This window comes from Trachemys scripta, chromosome 2 (assembly GCF_013100865.1).
Source record: "Trachemys scripta elegans isolate TJP31775 chromosome 2, CAS_Tse_1.0, whole genome shotgun sequence".
Lineage (NCBI taxonomy): Eukaryota > Metazoa > Chordata > Testudines > Emydidae > Trachemys > Trachemys scripta.
In genome coordinates, this window is record NC_048299.1 from 204904282 (window position 1) to 204928468 (window position 24187).

The following is a 24187-nucleotide window of genomic DNA, read 5'->3' on the forward strand; positions in this document are numbered from 1 at the left end:
GAAGAGCTGGCAGAGAGGTGCGGGGTGGGTGAGTGGGGGAAGACACGACCCAGATGGTGGCTCCTACCCTGCGCTGGGCTCAGCTCCTCTTCCACTGCAAGGAGTAACTGGGGTCAGGTCAGACCCACCCTCAGAAATCTCCCTTGGCTGCAGGAAGCTCCACCTCCCCACCCCACTTCCTACTCACATCACTCCTCAGCCACAGAGGGAGGGCTCACTGTCCTCCATCTGCCCAACCACCATGCATCCGGACCCCCCGCCAAGCCTCATCCAGAACCCCCCTGCACCTTCCATCCCCCCAATTGAGCCTCAGCCCCTGCACCTGGATCCCCACTGAGCCACTCCCCCCTGCACCCAAACTATCCCCTGCTGAGCCCCCCACACTTGAACCCCCACCCCAATGACACCCCCTACCCGGACCACCCCAATGAGCCCCCCGCATCTGCCCCCCAAAACCTCATCCCCCAGCACCTGGACCCCCGACCTGCTGAGCCCCTCAGATGCCCCCAGCCAAACTGCCACCCCTGCATCCAGCCCTCGCCACCCAGCTCCAGCCCCCTGCATCCAGACTCCTGCCAAGCCCCTCTCCCCTGCATCTGGATCTCCACACCACTGAGCCCCAACCGGTTGCACCTGGAGCCCCACCCCACTAAAGCCCCACTCCCACAGCACCCAGACCCCTCCACTAACCCCCCATTGTCAGACCCTCCCGCCGAGCTCCATCCCATCACACCCAGACCCCGCCACTGCTGAGCTCCAACCACCTTCACCTGGCCCCCCTGAAGAGTTCCAGTCCCCCTGCATCCGGAACCCTCCATCAAGCCCCTGTGCATCCAGACACCCGCCCCTGCATCCCGACCGCCCTCCAAGCCGCCCACATCCAGATTGCCCCACACAGAACCCTCTCACCCGACACCAAGACCCTCCACACTTGGACCATGCTGGGCTGAAACTGCCCACACCTAGATCAGGGGCAAGGGCTGGGCGTGCATGTGACACTCTGTTCCTTTCCCTTGCTATCTTGATAAGTCTAGCGTGGGTTGGATTCAGCCTCATCGCCGAGTTGGTGTCCCAGTGGGGAAGGGATCTGCAGGGTGATGGCCTTCGCTCCCCACTACCATGCTGGAACCTCCACATTTATTTATTAAGAAATAAAATACACTGAATTTTAAAATATTGTGCACAGAAATTTTTTTTGCGCAGAATTCTTAATTTTTGGTGTAGAATTCCCCAAGGAGTAGAGGGTGTAATTTAGACATCTATTTTAGAAATTGTAGTTAGGAAAATGTCAAATGGACTGATACTACTTTGGCCAATTTGTATTAATTATTAGGTAAGATTTTCTGAGATTTAGCATGAGACGCTTTACTAAAACTCTGACCTATTACATTCACCTTGTCCAATAATTTTGCAATTCTATCCCAAAATAATCATGACTGTCTGAATATCTGTAGACACCGAATGTTTGCCCATCATCATTTTTCAACTGCTTTAGAATGTGACTAATAATACCCCAATATTTGCAATATTCCCTGCAGGAAACGTGTAGGAAATATTGTAAATACTAAGGTAACATTTTGAATTACCAAAGGAAAAACCAGAAACTTTTCTAATAGTGACCACTGTATACATATGTACAAATATGTATGTAATAAGACAAGTAAGACTCAGCCTGCTTGTTTTAATCTTTCTCAAGCACTGCTTAGTGAAAGCAAAATGGTCACTGTGCACCTGTGACACATCAGGCTTGGTGGATTTTATTGTGTGCTATAAATATTCATGAACTACCTACTGGGAGGGTTTATGTTTGAATAGGCCAATCAAAGACGGTTGGGCTCATATGCTCCAAATTTGGAAATTTCTTCTTTAGAAAAGTATTACGGTATGAAGACTAATATGGCCCTAAAACCCCTTAATCCTCATAGGGAAAGAGGCATGGAAGGGAATTCAAAGTTTGGTGGGTTTGGAGTTTTTATTTTATTTTTGGTATTTAAACTTTCTCTGACACTGAAGCAAAGGAGTTGGAGGAGAAATACTTTGAAGACATTTTCTTAAGTAACTGAAGTGTGAGTACTTCCATTGTATCTTTCTTGAGTCCAAAGTAAAAGCCTGTTTGACTTTTTGGAGAGAAGTTTGCAATGAAAATCAAAGATTGTTCTGTCTTCTCAGGGCAGAAGTTCCAAGCATCAGAAGAGACTGGGACCATTTGAGAAGGGACACAGTTCAGAAGGAAAAAAAAATCCTAAAAGATCCCAAATCCAGCCCCCTGTTAAAAGCAGCTCTACAGTTGAGTTTGTGCTCTGAGGCATGCAGAGGAAAAAATAAGAATCACAAACAATAATAATATTTTAAATTTCCATAGCACTCTTTATCTAAAGGCTTCAAAGCACAAACATGAATGTAATTAACAAATCACTACCCTTGCGATATAGGTATTACTATTCCCATTCTACTGATGGAGAAAGTTTGGTACAGTGTGATTCAGTGACTTGTTCAAGGTTCCCCAGAAAGTTAGTAGCACACCTGGTATTAGAACCCAGCTCTCCCGTTTTCCTGTCATCTGCTCTAGCAGCTTGACTCTGCTTATCTACAAAAGGCTAAGGCCAACGTTTTCAAATTTGGTGTCTTTGTTTTGAAACTCGAATCCTTATTTAGGCACTTAGCTGCAACCTTAATGGGGGCTGTGGGTGTTCAATGTCTGTGGAAATCTGGTGTTTTTATGTAGGTTCCTAACTTTAGGCACTTATGACCTGATTTTCTGAGGTGCTGAGGACCTACACCTTTCATTGACTTTAACAGCAGTTGCAGGTGCTCAGGACCTCTGAAAAACAGGCCATTAAATTTGGAAACTTTGGCCTAAAGCTTTTAATGTTAATTGGATTTCAGACAGATTTCCTTTTAAAAAGAACTGACAAGTTATTCCCCACTGCATATTGGCCTATAGGGCCTACAAAGCCAGTATCTGTGCCCCACCCCCTCATCCCTTGATTCTGGGGAACTAGAAAGGTCAGAGATAATCTCTGATTTCATTTTAAAAATGTTTCAAAGCCTTTTCTTTGTGAGAACATTCTTGAAAGTGATCTTTTAGATATGCAGGAGCCTGGCCATTGCGCACCCTGAAGATAAGGTCTGAGACCTTGAATTTGACTTGATATTCTATGGGAAGCCCTTGTAGGGTTTGATGCGCTCACAGTGGTCAGTGTTGCTGAATAGATGAGCTGCAGTGTTCTCCACTATCTGGAATTTCCTAAGGTACATGGTATTGCTGTATTCCAGATGCGGGATAGCAAAGGCATGTAAAACTGAGGCCAGGCCATAATCCACCAGTATGGGACAAAGACTCTTAGCCACCTGTTTCTTGCCTTAGTTTCCATATCTGTAAAGTGGAGGTATTTACCCACCCCTTGGGAAGGCTGAGTCAATTAATTAGATAATGTTTGCAAAGTGTTAAATAAATGCTATGATTCTCAGAATCCACACAAAATCCTTTCTGACTGGGCCTAGTGCCCAGGAACCCCAGTTTATTTTGACAATTATCACATGCAAAACTTACAGACCAGAGCAGAAGCAAAAGTGCTGCATTTCTACTGGAGGCTGAGGCTGGTCTGACTCTCCCCCTCTCTCCCCCCCCCCCCCCCCGTCACTCCCACATTTAAACAATCTAAAATGAGTCAACTAACCTGCCTCAGAGAATCCTGTTGCCCGTCCACCCTCAATAAACCTGGAGCCAACTTTGGGCTGGCCATAGGCATAACACAAAAACTGGACACGAATTGGTTACCTTTCTTTTTTGGGGACCAGGAAGCCACAAAAAATTGTTTTGCAAGCCCATCCAAATGGTTAATGCCATTTAGGCATAATCCAACAATCCAGAAAAAAACAATGCCAGGGAGGGGAAATTGGCTGACAAAAAAAAAAAAGGGGGGGGGGAAGGGCAGAGAATCTCTTTAATAGGTTTTATCTCCTTTTATTAATAATACAGCACTGGGCTACAATAATGATAGATTTATCACTTTTCTCATTAATTAAAAGTTCAGTACTGTGGGTGATGGATGTAAAAAATGTATACTAGTTATAGTTATTCAGACAAATATAGCCATATACTCAAATCTCAGGTACTGGAGTTCTTAGGCCGTTAATACTGGGAGGTGTATATACAGCTTTATGACTGTCTAGCTTGCAACTGGTTAGCTCATCTGATGTTCAGATTGATATTTTTAATTTAAAAAATATTAAAAGGTTATTTCTGAAAAATCCAGACTGCATTAAGCATGCGAGTACTATTAAAGTGTTACGTTTTAAATGAATAAATAGTTTTAGTTAAATATTTCTTCAATTTCAATTCATTTTACAGGCATAAAAATAACAGACAGGCTTTAGGATCCTGTAGAACCCTTAAGCCTGTACCAGTTACCAACCCAGCGGCCTCTTCAAGCATACTGTTCTAAGTCCATAACAGAAGCTTTAGATCTGCTTCCCCTCTAGAGAAATAAAAGTATCCCCCAAAAAGTTAAAAGCAGGTTCTTCCAGTTACAGCAGAGCAACAAAGACTTTTAAAACCTGTTTCTGAACAGAAGAAGAATGCTTTTGGCAGGGGAGGGAGAAGAAAGGTCTGTTGAGATTATTAAAATTAAGGTCTGTGTTTTTCTGTGAAAGCTACAGATGCTATGCCAGTTATTAGATTAATAATTAGAAAGGCAGCATTGTCCAAGGGATAGGGCACTCAACTGGGCCTCAAGAGACCTGGGTTCTATTCCCAGATCTGCCCCTGACTTGTTATGTGACCTTGTGCAAGTTACTCCGCCTCTCTTTTTCCTCCCATCCTTTGTCTAGCTTGTCTATTTAGACTGTAAGCTCTCTGGAGCAGAATGCGTCTCTTACTATGTATTTTTTCCCCATTCCTAGTACAATGGGGTCCTGATCTCAGTTAGGGTCTCTAGGTGCTATTGTAATACATACGAATAATTAATTGGTAATTGCAAATACTCTTGCTGAAAAGCGTGCACAGGCCTTAGAGGGGACCTAAAACTAATAGTGTACTCATTTTCATTTAAGATTGTTTCAATACAAATAATAACTAAAAAGCATATTTTAGATCTGACTCGCAGGACAGGTGGTTTACTCCCCAGCTCATCAGAAGTTGCCTCTGAGGCGGCTGTTCCCAGAAGTCGCTCAAGACAATCTGCCACCATAGGCAAAAGTTCAGTGGACCCCCCCTCCTCATAGGCCTAGGGTGACAGATTTGGCTCGGCCGCCTCTTTGTCTTGATGAAGTAGCTGCTGGGTTAAATTTGAGTGAGTGCCATTGTAACCTGGTGCACAGGGTCGTAACACCATTCAGGCTTGGCCTGGCCACCCCTCGTCAGGGGGGACAGTTGGGCCAAATCTGCTGTGCGAGGCAGCTGCCTAGTTTGCCTAAAGTTAGAGCAGCTCCTGGCTGTGCCATGTGTTGTTAACTGTGACTCCGCTGGACATTTAAGAAGCAGTGATGATATAAAAGTCCCTACAGGGAGTCCTAGTTTTTTTGACCAGAAGAATGGTAGATGTGGATATGGCATTTTCTTAGGGGTGGGGGAGTATAAAATGTGGGACCCCTAATTTTCATTCAGTCTGCTCTTCCAGACTTCAAACAACATGAATCAGATTAGCCCAGAAAAAATTCTGCTGTGAAGATTTGGGCCCTATCAAGCTGCATATAAAGCTATAGGTCAGCATAATGCATATATTGTCCACATCCATGTATTCTCTTCCTTTAAAACTGTCATTGTTATATGCATGCGTAAGGCTGCCAACCCCATAGCATCTATTCTCTCTCTGTCTGTTTTTCTTACGTTTCCCTCATCACCCCAGTAACTGAGCATTGTCTAGAAGTGCATTAAGTGACATGACTAGCATCTGTCACATGTAGTAGGTGCATAATTTTGATGAAAAGCAAACAACCGTTCCCAAATATAGTGAACAAATAAATTGTGACCCTCTCACAACACAAGCTTAAAGGACAGTGATGGAGAAAACAGCCAGTAGGCTAAATGCTAGGGATTCCCAGAGCCTGCAGCTAGTGGAAAGCCTGAACAAAGAGACGCATCTTAGAATGCATTCTAAATGCGGCCAGGCTCGTGCTTACACATATTTTCAGCAAGAGCAGATTCCAGAAGTGACGGCCTGCTACCTAGAATGCCCTACCCCCAAGTTCCGCTGAAGATAGATAGCTGGAGCATAGGACAAGAAGCTGGTGTGTTTCAGACAAATGCAGCTGGCATGGTGAGACACAGAGGCAGTCTCTGAGGTAACTGAGATCTCGTCTATTTAGGGCTTTGTGCAGTAGGTAGTAACCAACACCTTAAAGTCACCCTGAAGTGAATTGGCAACCAACACAAGAGAGGGAAGCACAGGTAGAAGATGTCTATTTATTCAGATGTACTTTTGCACCCTTCACTGGAAAGCCAGGTGCTTTAGTTAATATGAGTTCAAATATGCTGGGGTCAGAGGAAGCCATAAAAACCCTACCCTAAGCCTTCGGCAGTGATTTCTGAGGGGAGAAAATATTTGATTTGATTTTAATAAAAAAGAAAAAGCCAGCTGTTTGAAGCTGCTCAGGTTTGGAAATATTACAACATTCCTGGGGAACTGGATTAGTAGGCAGAGGACAGGTGATTATATTATCTATCTCTATTGTAGATGTCATACAGATAGCTATCTCTCTCTATGTTATATGCATCAATATTATCTACACTATTTGTTTAATTGGTCTTTTCCCCCAAAAAACCTATTTCAGGATCTGTTGTTCATATTTTTTCTTTCTTTTTTTTCCCTTCCTGTTTCCTTTCACCACTCTTTCCCTCATCTCCTCCATTTCCCCCCTTTGTCTTCTCGTCCCTAGCAGTCTCTCTTTTCTTCCTTTTACCATTCTTCATCTCTCCCTCCCCACCTCCCTATTTGTGCACCTCAGATACCACAGTAATGAACAATAGAGCTGGTTGAAATTTTCTGACCAAAATTATTTTTAATTTAAAAATGTAGTTTCATCAAAATTGAAGTGTTTGGCAAAAACAGTTTGGTTTCAACAAAATGTTTGATTTTTTTTAAACAAAAAGAACAAAAAAGGAAACACACATTTCCATTTGGTTTACCTTCAAATTGAAATTTTTGAGGTGTTGTTGGTTTTTGAAAAGAAAATCTTTCATTAGGTGTTTTTGGTAAATTCTCCTTTATCTCTCATCAGCCCTAAATCTACTCATCGTTTCCTTAATCCCAACCCCCTCATCCTCTCCTCCACTGTATTAGATCCTTTCCTTCCCTAATCCACAAATTTGATACTCATTCACCTGTGGCCAGACTTTGTGCATGAGTTCTGAGCTGGACTCTAAATAAAGCAGTCTTAGCATCTAGAGGATGGCTGGGAGATGTAGCTCGGGTACTTGGGAGCACTACAATTGCGGCCCTCTGCCTTAGCTTAGATAGATGGCCAGGTAGGATGTTAGGGTGTTTTCACATAGGCAGGAACTGTTAGTGAAGTTGGTGGTGAGCACAATGGCTATCCCCTCTCCACTGGACCGCCCAGGTGAGAGGAGAAGACTACCTTGTAAGGACTACACATTCCCATCTATGGAATGTTCTGATGCAGATGACAGGTGAGCAGATGGCAGCACCCTTACCTCAAGACACTGAAAAATGGCCTTAAAGGACAATAGACACCTACTGGAAGACATCAAAACTTGAGTGGGGTAGGAAGAAATATGCCAGTGGAGCAGAGTGGGTGGAATGGTATCATGGGGTGCCAGACTAGATGGAAGTGAAGATGGTTTGACCTGGACATGAGGGGAAGAGGGTGCTGGTGTCTGGGGCTAAATCAGAGGTTTTGCCAAAACCAGAATACTGCCACCTTGTCCCATCTGTCCCTAGACTGATTCCAACAAAAGTTGGAAAAACTGAAAATTAAGGCTGACATTCCAGTTTCTCACACAGTACGGTTAAACTAAACTGTACAGGCACAACATCACCCATGCCCACCCACTCACACTAAAAGAGAAATACAACTTGATAGATCTCAATATCCAGTTCTCATACAACATATTGAGGCCTAGTGTAAGCCCTCAAAATCTAATTTCTTTTCCCACATAAGAAATCATTCATACTGTCATCCTGAGTATTAGCATTAAGTTTTAAATACATTAAAATTACAATAACTGACATACTAAATGAGCGCACACACACACACCTCTTCCCACCCCCCCCAGCTTCTTATCTCTAATGACAAGGATAAATCTAGCTCTGATCAAAAGTGAAATAAATGGAGGAGGCTCAGTTAAGCTTCTTACAGACAACAGTCTATATTATAAAAATTATAAACACCTTCAGTATAGTGCTTTGCACCACACTCTTCAAACAAAGAACATGAAGAGTAAAAAATAACACTATAGTAGAAATATATTTTCTTTATGTCATCAGCACTGATGCCCTTTTAGCAAATGGAGATCCTGGAACTTTGACTTCCAAACACTCTTCTGATAATATTCAAACGTGAACTAAAATCGTTAATGAACATTTGGTACTCTCTTCTTCTGATCTTTATAAATGTGACATGTCATTTCAGGAGTACTAGCAATGTAATGATCCTTTCCAAGAGAAAGAGAGCAGCTACATTAGCATATAACCAGGCGTTCTTTGACCCAAACTTGTTTTCAGAAGGTATACAAGATTTATTCCCCCTCCTTCTGTCCTATTCTTCTCCAACAATAAGAGAGTTCTACTGATCCTACAGACAGTGTACAAGAAGTATAAGACAATGAAATATTCCTATAACTAATTTTATCGGAAGTTTAATATTTATGGGAGGCTGGATTGACCAGCTGCTGGACAGGGGTACAATATGCTACTGCATTCTGTAGCTTACTCTTCTTTTATTCCCACCTTCTTATTGCCAGCTCTTTCTTGCTGACTGCCAGAAGGCGAAGAGAACTCAAGCTCCATTTTCATTCTTCTATTCACTGGCTGTTTTGGGTGCTAAATAGGAATGCAAGCTGCTCATTTCTCTCCTTTCCTCTCTTAAAATATCAAGAACATCAATTCTGAAACACTCTTGATCTCCACCAAACTACGAAGCAGGAGTTGAATGGTTGCCCCTACTGTCTAGGTTTAAACTAACAAGTCAGATGCTCTGTTACTGACAGCTCTTACAAGTGGCATGAAATGCTACTCATGTGAGTTATACACAAGTTTTTTTTTTGCTCTCTGTTTATACTTCCTCTGGTACCCCCCAACCCATAGTGAAGAGCAAGGAATGCAATGAGCCCAGCTACAGAACACATTTGCTCAGTACTGCCACAGCCCCTGAATCCAAGTCCTCTTCATGAATATGGTACCTGCAGCTCTGTTTGGAAGAAGAACTTCTGCGGACACTGCGTGCAGTCGTAGATCTTGTCTTCTTGTCCATGGGCTGAGAAAATATGCTGCTGCAATTTGTTTGCTTGAACAAACACTGAAATGTTAAAACAACAGTGAGCTTTTCATTATTTAATTTCATAAGTGGAAAGTCATTTGTAAACATTTCACCATTATGCACAGTAATTCCAAGAGGTAGAATTAAGCTGGTACACTGTAATTTCACATTATACTGTTGCACTAATAGGCGCAACCAACACTATTCATCTACACAGTGAGGTCCCTTTTTTTAAGAAAAGGCATTGTACTAAATGTCTGGGAAAGAGACGCCCCCCAAAACAATCAATATGGTTCAAATATAAAGATTTAGAAATGCCATTTTCTCTTACAAATTATTTTAAAATGAACTGAAAGTCAACAAGCACACTATCTTGAAAATGAACACACATGAAACTTATTTCCTAGCAGCCAACAGGTCTGGAAAGCATAGGTTCCAAAGCCCCGCTTACTGTATTTGCCTAAAGTTAAAGCTAACAAACAGTTCTGTATTTAAATGTGTTAATGCTAAAAATTATATCCCACAGCTGCAGTGTGGCAATGTCTATGAATGTGAAACAGAACTGCAGGTAAATTCTCTTTGGATACTTTAAGATCAACTCTGCCTACACACTGAATGCAAGGGTTTCAATAATATAAACATGTTCAATTTTAATGACTACAAAACAAGGCCCTAAGACTGTGTAACAGTTTACCTAGGAGACATACTATTAATAATTAAATTGTATATGCCAGAGGCAGTGTTTGGGTTGGCAGCACTGACTTCTGATGGATGCCTGGTGCACTGTGACCTAAAAAAGTTTGCATCTACAATATTAATCTGTATAGGCAGGAAAAGGATTTATTAAAGATGCTGGCATTTGACTTTGACTCCGCTCCTAATCATTAAAATTATTCTAATTTCAAGCCAACAAAAAATATTAGAATATTGTTCTTGTGAGTCATACATTTTAATCACATTTCTCATTACCTTAAAAAAACTGCTCAGATTCCATTTTCCATATAAAATGTATATTGGTGATTTTTAAGTTCTTAATATTCTCGCAAGACATACTGAAATAATTTAATAGCGCATTGCTAAAAAACCACCATTGTTTACGATTAATGCTGTGTCTATTTACCCCATCAGCAAAAAGGAAAAAAGGTTTCACACAGATTGGAATCGACTTAGCTCCATACTCCTTAACACATTTTCCAAGGCTATTCGCTCAAACGTTAAAAGATTATTTTTTTATCGGGGATCTCGCTCACGTGGAGAATCACCAGTGGAGACCCTTTACAGATGCTAGTTTGTATACTGCATAAAACACCCCCAAAACTTGTTGTCGTTAAACTCTTGGAATCCTTAGACACACAATATTAGAGTAAAAGAAAATCAACTCCTTACATATGTGTACACAAAGACAAGGAAAAAACTCTCGTACAATCAATAATAAAATCAAAAGACAAAGAACTGCCTCACTGAAAGAATTATTGAACGCAGATGCCTAACAGGCAAACTGTTGAAGGCAGAACTATACACAGACTCAGACAGGACTATGGCAAGCTGTGCAGTGAAAATGAACTATATATTTTTAAATTTTATAATTCAACAGAAATATGTAACCTGAATGAAGTGAGGTAATAATCAGTGCCAGCCACTCTATCTGCAAGAAGAAAAATTCAACTTTAATTTTCTTTTGTACAGTGTACTTAAGTTTTATTGGGAGGGGAGCTGCCAAACAAAGAGGGATAAAATGAAGGTATTAAGGGGTCTATTTGCCTATCAATGCACAGGCTTAACTCCCATTAATGGAGAACAGAAACCTTGAATGGCTTCCGAAATTAGCATGGTATTGATAGAAGAATACCCTAAGTGTGTTTTGTCATGTTTTTCTATAGTTCTGCAACAGTCTCAGATTTTCATTTTATAAAGCAAATTATGCATTTATGATACATATTAACACTTGTGATTTAGGGCAGTGTTTCCCAAACTTGGGATGCCACTTGTATAGGGAAAGCCCCTGGCGGGCCGGGCCGGTTTGTTTACCTGCCACATCTGCAGGTCCGGCCGATCGCGGTTCCCACTGGCAGCGGTTCGCTGCTCCAGGCCAATGGGAACTGCTGGAAGTGGCGCGGGCCGAGGGACGTAAGTTTGGGAACCACTGATTTAAGGTATAATTTTAGAAAACAGTCTGCTAAAAAAAAGGCCTATTGCCCTTTAAAAAAAAGTCTGTGTGCATCCTTTGAATGTGTTCTCATTTTCAAGAACAATCGGGGGTAAATTTTATCCACCATTTTTCTGTCCCTCATTATATAGTCAAATCTTGTACTCCTTAGTCCTTCTAGGCCAAGCCACTCTCTCAGCTGGGTTTATACCAATGCATATCTATTGACCTGAGAGGAACTAAACCACATTTAGACCCGTGTGACTGAGAGCAGAACTTGGCCCTGTGTAAGGAGTGCAAAATTTCCCCAAAAGCAAATTATGAAGGTTCTCCTTTTCTAGTGCCAACAACTAAATTAAACTGGAGCATTACTGTTGGTCCAAAGGAGAACACTGAAGCATGCTTTTGGGGCCAAAGCCAGCACTCCTTACCTAAGTTCTGCTCTCATTTACCACATTTTCTATAACTGGACAGTATATATTGATGGTCATTTTTCCCCTTGGCAAGTTCAGAACATGACAGTGATGAAACCAAGGTGTATGAATGTAACAATCAGTTTTGCAATTCTAAAAATACAAAGTTCTGATAAATAACTTTGAAATGCAATTCACGTAGATGCATGCCTGACCTTCCATCAAGCCTGATTTTTTAAACAGTTTCTAATCGATATTACTAATGAGCACAAATCTAACATTGTATCCCAAAACTGACCTAAAGTCGTAACATGACATTAATACTAAGGGCCATATAAATGAAAGTTCTGTATGCATAGGCTAAGGGAATGACAGGGAATGTACTGATCCCATCTGCCTACCTGTAAAGCAGACTGGACATTTGAAGGTGCCCCCCATTCCTTCAAAGCTGTGTTCTATCAGGTGGCACTGAAGTTTGGCAGGAGAGTCAAATGTTTGATTGCAGAGTTTACATTCATGGTTCAATCCTTCGTCTGGTGGAGAAATCAAAAGGAAGGTGAAATTCATCATGGCTATTACAAAGTGACAAGTCCAATATGATCTATGGACTGAACCTTGTTTATCTAGTCCTGATAAACCTGATGCCCCTAAAATCTATGGCTTCTGAAATATTCTTCATCTGCAAGGTTTAAGAGCATACAAAACATACAAAGCCAAAGACTTGGTACATATAATTGTCATTGGATAGAAATGCAGATGTATTAGATTTCACTAAGAAACTAGCTCTGGAACAGGGAACATACATCCCTAACACACCCACCCAATCACAAATGAATATATTTCCAAAAGAGTGCACAAGGAATGACATGTTTGGCTTCTATCAGCAAAGATGATAATTGTGCGCTTAAATGATCCTTCTGCCACTCTCAGTGGTATTCCCCCCAGCCAGCATGACAATGCACAGGCTTCAACTACAAGCCAGTGTTGTATAATCTCCTATATAACTCCCCACTCCAGTTTTCCCTTCTCACTCCAGCTCCTGGTTTCTCTTGCAGACAGCTACCAAACTCATACTCAAATTTTTATAGGCTCTCAACACCCTTTTTGATAATAATAGATTTTTTTCCTTTACTCATTATTTTTCCTAGAGGCTCTGAAGCCCCTCACTGTTCCCTGACATAGGCTTTCCTGGTGATATCACATGGCCTTAAAACCCTTCCACTGCCACCTACAGGTTCCTCATGCTTTTTTCCACTCTCTTCCACAGACATCACTCCTAGCTTTAGGCAGTGAATGGCTGTCCTACTTAGAAACAGTTGCTAAGTAAGATGCGGCTTCCAGCCCTATTGCAGAGGGGGCAATTCCCATAGCACAGCTTAGAAAAGGTCCTTCTGTATGTCACTAGTGTGTTACACAAATAACATTGATCTAGCAGGTAAATACAATATTTGATTACTAAAAATCAAACAATAACACACAGCTTGGCAACCAACTAATCTCTACAACATTTCTTGGTGAAAAAATGATTTAGGAAAGCCCTCTCTCTATCCCAAATATATAAATGTCAAACTGTCTACCTTCTGCTTAAAACAACACCGACTAGAGTGATTAGTAACCATAATGACCAACATGCCAGATTGATAACTGCTGTCGATAGTGAATAGAACACACATAGCACACACGAGCTTTTTTGTTTATTTAATTCTATTAGAAAATTCTTCCAATTAATTTAAAGAAAACATGTCATGGAACCTGTAAACTGAATGGTGTCATACAGTCAGTCTCTAACCTAGCCCTTAATAACTAACCAGAATTGAAATCATTTCGGTTGTATGCCTGGTGTTTTTGTTACGCTGAATTACTCTGAAGGCTAAATTCAGCCTTGGTATAAGCAAGCGCCAGGGTAAGAATTTAGGGGGGGTGGGGGAAGAGGGGAATAAAGCATAACTAAGCTACACAGGACATTCTAAATTTTAAAATTTCATAAGAGGAAAAATCCATTGTGTATTTGGGGCTGTAGCAAATTCTTCTTGAATATAATTATCTAAACGGTTTATGAATTCTTCATATTGAGAAGATTCATATTGAGAAGGTGTAGAGCAAAACCTACAAAGCCATAAGGATTACACTTTATTTTAGGGGTTCTCTCAATTAAGTAATCAGAATTAATAATATAGGCATGCACATAACTTTGCTTTTCCAACAGGATAAAATCATGCTTTTAACTTAGCTGTGAATATAGAAACTTTTGGTCCTATTCTGGCTCTTTAAAATTATGGCTTATATGCGTCTCTTTCCCCTTCTCCCTTCCTGTCAGTCATCATGCAGCAGGATAGAGATTCACAGGGATAGCCAGGCACACACCAACAAGCAGAGTTTTAGCTTTTCCTATAGCAATTTGTTTTTGTTCTTTACAAAGTCCTTTATTAAAACACTGCTAGATTTTCCTATCTAACTTCACCCATTGAAACAGTGATCATAGTGTACTGAAATGGCTCATCTATCTTGGGAGACCATATATGCTAGGGTCAGATGATCATAACTTGCTTGTGCACAAAGTTCATGTATCTAACTTCACCGTGATCTATGCTCTGCTGGATGCCTGGTATTCTATCCAAAATTGATCTAGAAGCCTAGTGCATAGATGGGAAGGGTGGAAGGAGAGGGCTATCTGAGCTGTGACATCTTTTATAAATCAGTGCATATAAATTAATAAATATTGAACCCAAAACATCTTCCATCCTCAGTGGGGATGCTCAGTTTTAGAGGATACTCAAGAAGCTGCCTAGGTTTTTCATCCTTCTGCCAACACTGCCAACCCTCTTTAGAGTCTGTAACCACTGTTCAAAGATAAGCCCTGCTCCATCTAATCACCACAAGGGTGGGCAAGAAGCCAGAAAACATCTGTTTAGAGGAGAAAAAGGGTTTAAAGGCAGCAGCATGCACAGAACTCAGCCACCAAGAGGACTGGAGAAGATCTCTCCATCCCAGCCCAATGACTATCATGATGGAGGACAGCTGTGTAAACACAGCAGGACAGGGCCAGAAACAGTAGCCAAAGTACTGGACACCCTGCCCAATACAAGACAATTAAGAGGTATGGTCATAACCAGGGCCGGCTCTAGGCACCAGCAAAGCAAGCAGTTGCTTGGGGCGGCAAATTTGCAGGGACGCAAGAATCCAGCATGGGAGCTGAGAACCAACAGGGGGCCCTGGGAGCTGTAGTTCCTGGTTAGCTCCCTGCCTATAGAGCCAGCCCTGGGGCAGGGAAAGAACTACATTTCCCAGCATTCCCTCGGTCGCAATTACAGGAAAGGGAGGGGGAAGGAGTGTAGAACTGAAATCTCATGCTACAGCTTGCTGTGACTGGTAGAGACAGAGCCAGCTCTAGGTTTTTTGCCGCCCCCCCCCAGCCCTGGGCACCCCCCGTATCCCTGTGTTGCCTCAGCCCTGGGCTCCCCCCGCCCACACCCCCTGCTGCCCCAGCCCTGGGCTCTCCCCCAAAGAAAGAATTGGGTGGACTAAATGGACAGTGCCCCTCTCTATCACTAGAATTTAAAATGAAAAGTAAGGGAGGGGAGGCTCTACTAAGACCTGGGCAGCTTTAGATACAGTACCAGGCACGTAGGAAGATTTACACTTCTGAGCCATGGAAGCAGAAATTGACTTTTCTTTTCCAGATTTAGCTAATATTCAGAAAGGGAATCTAGCACCTGCCTTCCAGATTTGAACACCCTCAAAATTCAGGAGTGCTCAAGCTCAATTTGGGCAGCTGTTACTTCATTTCTCCCAAATCAAATATACTGATCCACTGTAACTTGCTGTAGAAAAAGTAGAATAAATTGAGCAAGAAATGCTTCTCAGTGGTTATTAGGACTGGAATTGCTATTTTCAACAGCCATTGCTTTTTTTTTTTTAGTTTTATTTGTTTAAAAGGAAGACAGTGATTGTGCATTGGCAAATTCCCCATAGAAACAAAGAATGGAACAAAAAAATAATAAAGGCACCTCAACTTTTCTTCATTTATGTAGGAAAGTCTTATAATATGCATCCAGATATCCTTCAATCACACAAACTGAAAATTGTTCCACTTTACTGCAGTTCTGTAACCATATGGGAACCAAACCTGTCTGTGTTCTGTGCACATCCAAAATTCCTGCTGAATGACCCGCCCTGGGAGCGAGTTACCAGTGACCCAGGGCTGGGGCAGGAGGAGGGTGCAGTTTGGGGGGGAGGGGGAGAGCGCCCAGGGCTGGCGGGGGGGGGGGCGGGGGGGAGAGGGAGGGAGGGCAACCAACAAATTTTTTGCTTGGGGCAGCAAAAAACCTAGAGCTGGCCCTGGTCATAACATGTGATGCACGTTTTACAAGGTACTCTCCCACAAACAGGCAGGCTCCAGCAGTGGGTGGTGCCGAAGAAGAATGTATACTCAGCAGCCTCACACAAAGCTGGTGCTTCTCTTTCTGAAGATCCTGAACTGGCATTCTCCACCCCTCCCCCACTAGGAAATAGGTATTTTCATATTAGATCTAACCAAACATCCACCTACCCAGTATCCTTTCTCCAACACTGGCCAGTACAGGTATTTCAGAGAAAATCCCAATAATGGACAATTATGCACTAACAAGCCTATGGGGGAAGGTTGTGGCCTTAGCTTAGATAGATAGCCAGGTAGGATCTTAGGGTGTTTTCCATGCTGACGTACAGACTCACAGCAAGTGGGACAAAGGGAGCTCATCCCTAGCTCTTTCACCCATCAAGGTGAAAATAATGCCGAGCCTTGAAACACAGAGTTAGCATTGGCAAATTAATGGTGCTAGTCATTCTATACCACTAGCACCTCGAAGGGGAATTTCTCAAAACATTCCAAGGGGATATGGATTCCTGAACTGAGATACTGGGATATAGTGGAATTCAAACAGGAATGGGATATGGAATTCTCTTTGCATGGTCCACAATAATTATCTTAATTAAACATGACAAAACATGAATTCTGATTTGAAGAATACCTAATTTTGGCTAATACAATGTTTTTACTTGTTCAAGAACAGTTGGTCCCTGTTAAAATATGACTGTTATATTTCCAGTATCCATGAGATCTGTTGGTCACAAACATTAAAATTACTTAGCCTGCTTTATATTGCAAATTTCATTTTCCTAAAGGCTTATAAAAAGGGATTAAAAAGTTCACTTCACCCACTCACCTCTGGCAATGGGTAACTTCCCCAGGCAAGAACCATCAATGTCTGCAGAATCTAAGCTTTCTGTTCAAAAATAAATGTGCCTAGCCCTTACAGTTATGAAGATCACATTTAAAACGCGAACAAATTTGTTTTCTTCCCACGTCTGTAGCTTTGGGATTTTCTTTACATGGGACAATTTTTTTCACTCCAATTTTGACATAAAACTTACCGTGTGCTCCACTCCTGGAATAAATGGGAAATTTCCACTTATTAAATTCAAGAATGTGAGAGTGCATAACTTAAATTTAAGAGGAAGGAACATAGTTAGCACATAGCACTGGATTAGGAGTCAGGAGTTCTGGGGTTTCCCAGCTCTGCTACTGACTTATTGTGTGACCTTGGGCAAATCAGTTATTCTCTCTGCTTCAGATTATCCATCGATAAAACAGGTATAGTAGTTTTTACCTAACTCTCAAGGGTGTTATGAGGTTACTTAATTATGACTAATTATGGCTTTTATTAAGACTACCATGACAGAAGAGAGGCTCTGCATTAATGCTAGATCCTAGAGGCATTTTGGCACAGTGAGTGCTGAGACACACAGAAGACCTCTGGAAACACCAAGGGAGCATACATCAAGGTGATCTCTGCCTTTCAAAGGTGCAGTGCGTGCATGTGTGAGGGCGAACACTGTACCCTCCCCACATTTCTACTGGTTTTGGTGTGACAGCTAGTGCAGAGGAGGGCTAGGTCATTGCTCTGCCCTGCCCTGCTTCCTATGGAGAATTCAGTAGTGTCGCTAGTGCTGTATCTCCCTCTGGTATACAAGAACTGGCTGGGGTTGTGGACGCTCCTTGTGGAGGTACAAGGTAGGGAAAAAGGGAGTTGGAAAGATTTCTTGAGTCTTCTTACATACTTGTGCATGGCCAGCCACAATCTGGCTCTTATTTAGCAGGCAATTTGCTAAGGCACTACAACAGTGCATAAAGTATTATATCATTAATAAATAAAGGGCCAGTGAAATGCCACATTTTCAGTTTACATTTGGGATAAATCTGAAATGCAATGGAGTGTCAGAATACAGTCCAAGAGGCCTTCTTCCCCACACGAGAGAGCTGCTATTCTTCGAGTAAGAGCAGGGGGAAAAAAAGTGCTGAACAGCTTTAAAAAATTCAATCAAAATAATCTTCTGCTCTTTAGAAAGGTGGCGGCTGACAGTAATTGGAAAATACTGTCTGACTCATTTATTAAAGTGAGATTCAGAGTCAATTGATTTAATAACCATTAGAATATTCTATTAAGGGTATAATAGGTTGGCACAGCCCTATTTTTTATTAAGAGTTATAGGTAAGAAATAAGCAATGCTATGGAATTCTAGACAACCGCTATATGGATTAAATTTAGAATACTGCTTGCAACATAGGTATTAAAACACCAACTATCAAGAGGAGGAATAGGAAAGTACATTACAGTGCAAATGAGTTAGCTGAACAATGAGAAAGAAATTAACCTATAAAACCTACACTTTTCCAAATCAAACAGAAAACCATACCTTACAGTCCCTGGTGTTGCACATTGCAAAACCAGTCAGTATGTCCTTCACGTTATAGATCCAATAACTCCAAAGTGCCCACTGTATATCACAAAACTGAGATTTAAAAGTGCACCTACATGGTTAAGGTGTGAGGTAAGACATGGTTAAAGCCTAACAACAGCAATGAGGATGGCTTACCCAATGTTGGAAGATAATTTAATTTGACGCATGCAGAATCTCTGGCTAAGTAAATTATTTCCATTTATAATCTTTACTCAGATGATACATAAATGTAAACATGAATAAATTCCAAATAAAAATGTGTAATATTCATATAAATATTTAATATTTACACAAATATTAAGTGTTTCAATGGATGTAGGCAGATTGTAATTGAGGTGCAGCCCATTACCGTAAGCAGCTAACTTGATAACCAGCTATAAAAACAAACAACAAAATCCATCTTGAAGCTGAACATACACTCACATTCAAAGCTGTAGGCTATCTGGTAAAAATCCTCTCTCCTACCGTTCAATATCTACATCTGCTAATTTGTTACTTTTATTCCAGAGAACACAGATAAAGTTGTAACATTCTGGTTGCTCAGAGCCCATCAAAGTTCTGAACTCCAACACAGAACTTGTTATTTCACTGAAGACAGTGACATTTCAATATAAACTTTAAACAAGGGAAGCAGCCTGTGTGTGTGTCCCAAGTTTATGCTTCTTTCTTGTCAATAAAAACAAAAATCTAGTGTGGCGACAAGCAAATTGTGCAGTGGTTGACTCACATGTAGTTGTTAAGTTGGTAACCACTGGGGGCCCCCTTATATTGTCCGATCAACACTACAGCCATCGCTGAAAACCAATTTGTATCAGTTTATAAGTAGGACTCTCTCTCATTCATCTTCCAGGCTGTCCAGAAGGGTCCTTCTGCCTCTTACATTGACAATCTATCAGCTAAGGTCCAAAGATATAAACTCCTCCTGGTAAAGCTCCTGATCAGAATAGGAGTAAACTCTGCCCTCTGCATAAAACACAGGAACCAAATGGCCTGAAGTTCCTGTAATTTTCCAGCTCAAAAGTGTGTACAGCTACAGTGTGTTTTCTTTTTTAACCAAGCAAACTATGCCCTAAACCAATTTCTTCCCCTTCACTTTGGCTCTCCTCTTCCCTGAGTTAATTTCACAGCACACATTTATAAGCCAGAGGTCTAAGGAGTAACGAAGAAATGGCACAGATGACGAAGCTAAGCCCTTGGCTACAACAGCTTGCACTAAAAAACAGAGTAGAAAAAATAAGCAGTACTGCATCGTAATTTGCAATGCATACATCGACCCAATTGTTTCTTAGTTTACATATTTGTGTCACTGGTGCTTCTTTTTTAATGACAATGTGCAGAGTTCACAACTGCTACACAAACACAAAAATGTCTGAATTTTGTTACAAATAATTTCATTGCTATTTCAAACCTAGCTAGTAACTGTAATTCTTAAGCCCCTGCTATAAAAAAGAACTTCTAGTGTTCGAATATCAGGTAGGCCTTTTCTCCACCTGGTTAAAGAGGACACAGTTACTCTATAAAGACTTGATGCTGAACTGAACAGTGCCTGACGAGTTCTAGCATCATGTTTATCATTTCTCCCTGATTGAAACAGAGCTTCTGTCATTTTTAATTTCTCAAACGTTATCACGCCACCCGCCCCAAGACAAAAACCACAATCCACCAAGGTGTTAATTCTGAAAAGCACAGGAGTAAAGTGATAAAGAAATAGATGTACTAAAGCCAAAGGATACAGCTGGAATTTGCTGAAAGGAAATGTTTACAGCGCTGAAAGAATTGCCACTGAAAAAAGTCTAATAAAAAGTCTAAATGAAGTCCCATCCTGTTCTGCTAGGCTAGGAGCACAGGGTCTGGGTGGGCAACAGAATTACAATCAGGAGTGTCCTGTCATATTCAGAAAAGCTGACCATTTTGCTCACATTGCGTGGGGGGGAGGGAAGAAAGGACTTCATGCCCTCCTCACCCCTTTATTCATCCTAATATAATAGTGCCATGCATTAACATCATTGAAGTTAGCGCTGTGTCAGAGTTGGCATTTATTCTCAATCCAATTCTAAATCAGTCTGTGACTCGGTCATAAAAAGTTTGCTCAGCATGGAAACCTGGCATGCCTGGTTCCATCTTGGGTGACATTTCCCCCTCCTTTTTCAAATTAAAAAAAAAAGGACATTTAGGGCAAGATTGTGCCTACCTGTGAGTGGGTACATGGAAGGGAGTTGGGGCAAAGATGTAAGGAGTCTTCCCTATCTTATGCCTATGCTTAGTAGCCATGCAAAATCCTAGTCCTGTCATCCATGAGTCACACAGGCAATTTAGCCTTCCCAAATGGGGTGAAGAAAGCTATGTCTCTTCCCCCTCCTATGTATGTTGGCCATTGGAACTGTACCAGTTCTGGAGAGGAGAGAACATGTGCATTGGAACCTGTAAAATGGTGCTGGGGCACTCAGGCTTCAGCTCCAATAGTGCTCCCAGAGGCATTGTGCAATATGGCCTATTTTATGACTAAGGATCACTGCAGCTTTTTGTAGAGTATTGCTAATATACCTTTGCGGAACAGCCACCAGGAGAAGGGTGCTGATTGATGGAGCAACAAGCACTAGAATCCACCTCCTCAATTAAAGCAAAAAGTTCATCTCTCCAGGGCCAGATTTTGAAATGAACTCTGCTTAAGGGAAACCCAGTCTGCTGCATCTCTCACTCCACTGTATTTCTGTCTGAAGCAAGGGATGCATTTCACTTCACCAACTGTTCACTTTTTTGCTTGGTTGCACTCACTTTGGCTGCATGTAAGTGAATTCTTCTTACTACAAGTGCCTTTAGCACTGTACATTGATTAAACCCCAAAATGCCTAACCAGTCAGGTTGGTTAAAATAAAAAAGGATTCATTCCATATCTAAAAGTCCTAACTTCTTAATAACTGTCATATTTTCATCTCAAATAAGAAAGATTTCTATGTAACAAATGCCCTTTCCAGGCATCTGGCTACTAGGAGAGAGTTCAAGAATTCAGCAACAGAGTTAGTCACCGTGTTATGGGACACAATTTGTTACTTCTTGCCCATAACTGCACCAGGACAAGGTATTTAGTTCTGTTTTTTTTTTAAATCTGTGTTGCATCACATAGCATGTACACATCACAAGGTTACACAACGTCATTGCTATGCAGCCTCCTGTGGCATGGCATATTCTGCAAATAATTTTCAAAATGTTTTCTCTTTGCTATTAGAAGAAATTAAAAGCACCATTAAGAAAAAGCTGGAGTTTATGAGTTATCTGTAGCAGTATGAATCATTCAAATGTACTTGTAGCTTAACACTACATCTTCAAAATGCTCTATGAGCATAAACCAAAGACTTAAGAGATTGATCTGGCAAATACCTGCACATTGGAGTAACTAACTCAGATGAGCAGTCCTCCTGGCTTACATGAACCTGTTCATGTGAGTAGATAACTCAGAAATTTGCGAGGTCAGGCCTTTTTAACTGAGGCATGTTAAGTGACTGATCCTTCTTCCATTGAAGACAATGGAAAATCTCTCACTAAATTTAGCTGGAGAAGGATCAGGCCCTAGATAATTTGTACAAGGCCACAACACAATCAGTGTCAGTCAAGATTAGAATTTTGCAATTCCTTGCTCTCAATCCTGTGCTGAGGCCATATTTCTCCCTGAAAAGAAAGTTTCTTGTACCAACCTATAGTAAAATAAAATTATAATTCGAACTGTTCAGAGACTGGCTGGGCAAAGTACTTATTAACAATTTAATCAAACCATGGGGGAAAAAAACTAATAAAAATGTCACATTTGTATTCAGAAGAATTAAGAACAGAGTAATATAAGTCAAAAACTTTTGGTTTTTAGTATTGTGCATTCATTTTAAATGTGATTTTTTTTCTTGCTGTGTTGTATGTAATTTTTTGTTGTTGTTGTTGTTCATGCTTTCTGCTTGGAGAGGTAGCTTTCTCTGTTGTTTGATGTTAAATACCTACTAGTAATGCCCACCCGTCTGGGACTTCTGGAACTGGTGGAAGTACAGGTATATCTACCTTCGAGTACTGCACAAAAAAAACACAAATTGGTAAAATTGAAAGAGGATATTTCATGCAGCATAAACTAAATGCAACCTGTTGTAAAGTTAGGTCTACAGGGAAAACATCTTCTAGCACTGAGACAGTCGAATAGTCAATATTAATTCCACACAGCAGTGGACCAGCAGCACGAGCTATGTACCGTACACAACTCTCATCAGGTATTTTTTGTTCTGAGTGTATAGCAAGGTCAGAGCCTTCTTTTTTTGGCACAAAGCCACTAGTTGTCTGAAGGAGAAAATCTCTAAATGCTGAAAAGCTGTTTATCCAAGATGCAAAGAACGACCTGCTTCCTCTTAGAGAGAGAGAGAGAAAGAGAGAGAGAGAGAGACTAAAACAGGACTTTGCATTTCTGAACATTATGGATACCTAGAATGAAAAGTATTACACTTCCTGCTATTTAATTATATGAAAAGCCAGGCACTGTTGACAATTTTTTTCAAATCTGAATGCAGTATGAGAACTGTTGCTTACTGACTTCTTGTTACACATGTAAAGGACCTTTTGAAGAAGTGAACAGCAGTAGCTGGAATATTGATTTAGAAATTCAGCTCAATTAGGGATGTGCCAACCTTCTGCCCTCTCCACCACCCTGACCCCTCCAAAAATAGGAGAAAAAAATGTGGAATGGGCACTTGAGGCCCTCAGAGCTGTGCTTAATGTATACTGGAACTGGGCTTTTAAACTAGACTCTTTTCTCCTAGCCCAACAGAACCAGTTTGAAGAATTTTTCTTGTTCAGAATATTATTATAGTGATTTAGTTCCACTTAATGAGGTGTAACCTTTGTATTTTTTGAGTCTAATTTAGTTGCTATTTTTTTGTTTAGCAAAATATGAGAAAGCTCAATTTCAGCTTCATTTAACTTTCACGTATTTCTGTATTTGATCCCATTATACAGTAACATAGTCAGCTTTTGGCTCCCCTGACAAAAAGGGCTAGAGTCTGTTCTCACTTACAGTGCTGTATATCTGATGTTACTCTATTGGTTACATGGATTTACACTGGAGAGCAGAATTGTCCCCAAACAAACTGAAGAGTTCCCTGCATTGAAGAGTTCCCCAGTTTCTCGAAAAGACATACAATAATCAGGGCTGATTCGCTTTTTCTTATGTAGTACACACTGTGTTGTGATCTTTGTGAATTTATGGCTTCAGGCTGGCCGTTATTTAAATATATATTTATTAAGGACCCAAACTATAGCCCCTCTCTAGAGCAAAGTCATCCTTTCCCAATATTCTGCCCACCAAGAAGCGGAGTTTAGAAATACCCAGTGAGCTCTAAAAAGGCAGAAACAAACAGAGAGGGGACTGGAGGGGACAAAA

At 41.1% G+C, this 24187-nt stretch overlaps 1 protein-coding gene across 8 annotated transcripts in view; it reads right to left on the bottom strand.

Moving 5' to 3' along the window:
* ZNF521 (zinc finger protein 521) overlaps positions 1–24187 on the bottom strand; it is a 275680-nt gene that overhangs the window by 22694 nt on the left and 228799 nt on the right. For 5 of the 8 annotated variants that reach the window (XM_034762795.1, XM_034762794.1, XM_034762791.1 and 2 more), the window contains 3 exons: positions 22765–22830; positions 12399–12530; positions 9362–9477 (listed from right to left, as the gene is read on the bottom strand). The exons of 1 other annotated variant lie outside the window; for it this stretch is intronic. In XM_034762795.1, the coding sequence (XP_034618686.1) occupies positions 9362–9477; positions 12399–12530; positions 22765–22830 (314 nt within the window). The remainder of the gene's footprint in view (positions 1–9361; positions 9478–12398; positions 12531–22764; positions 22831–24187) is intronic. 2 more of the 8 variants (XM_034762796.1, XM_034762792.1) reach the window with 1 other exon arrangement.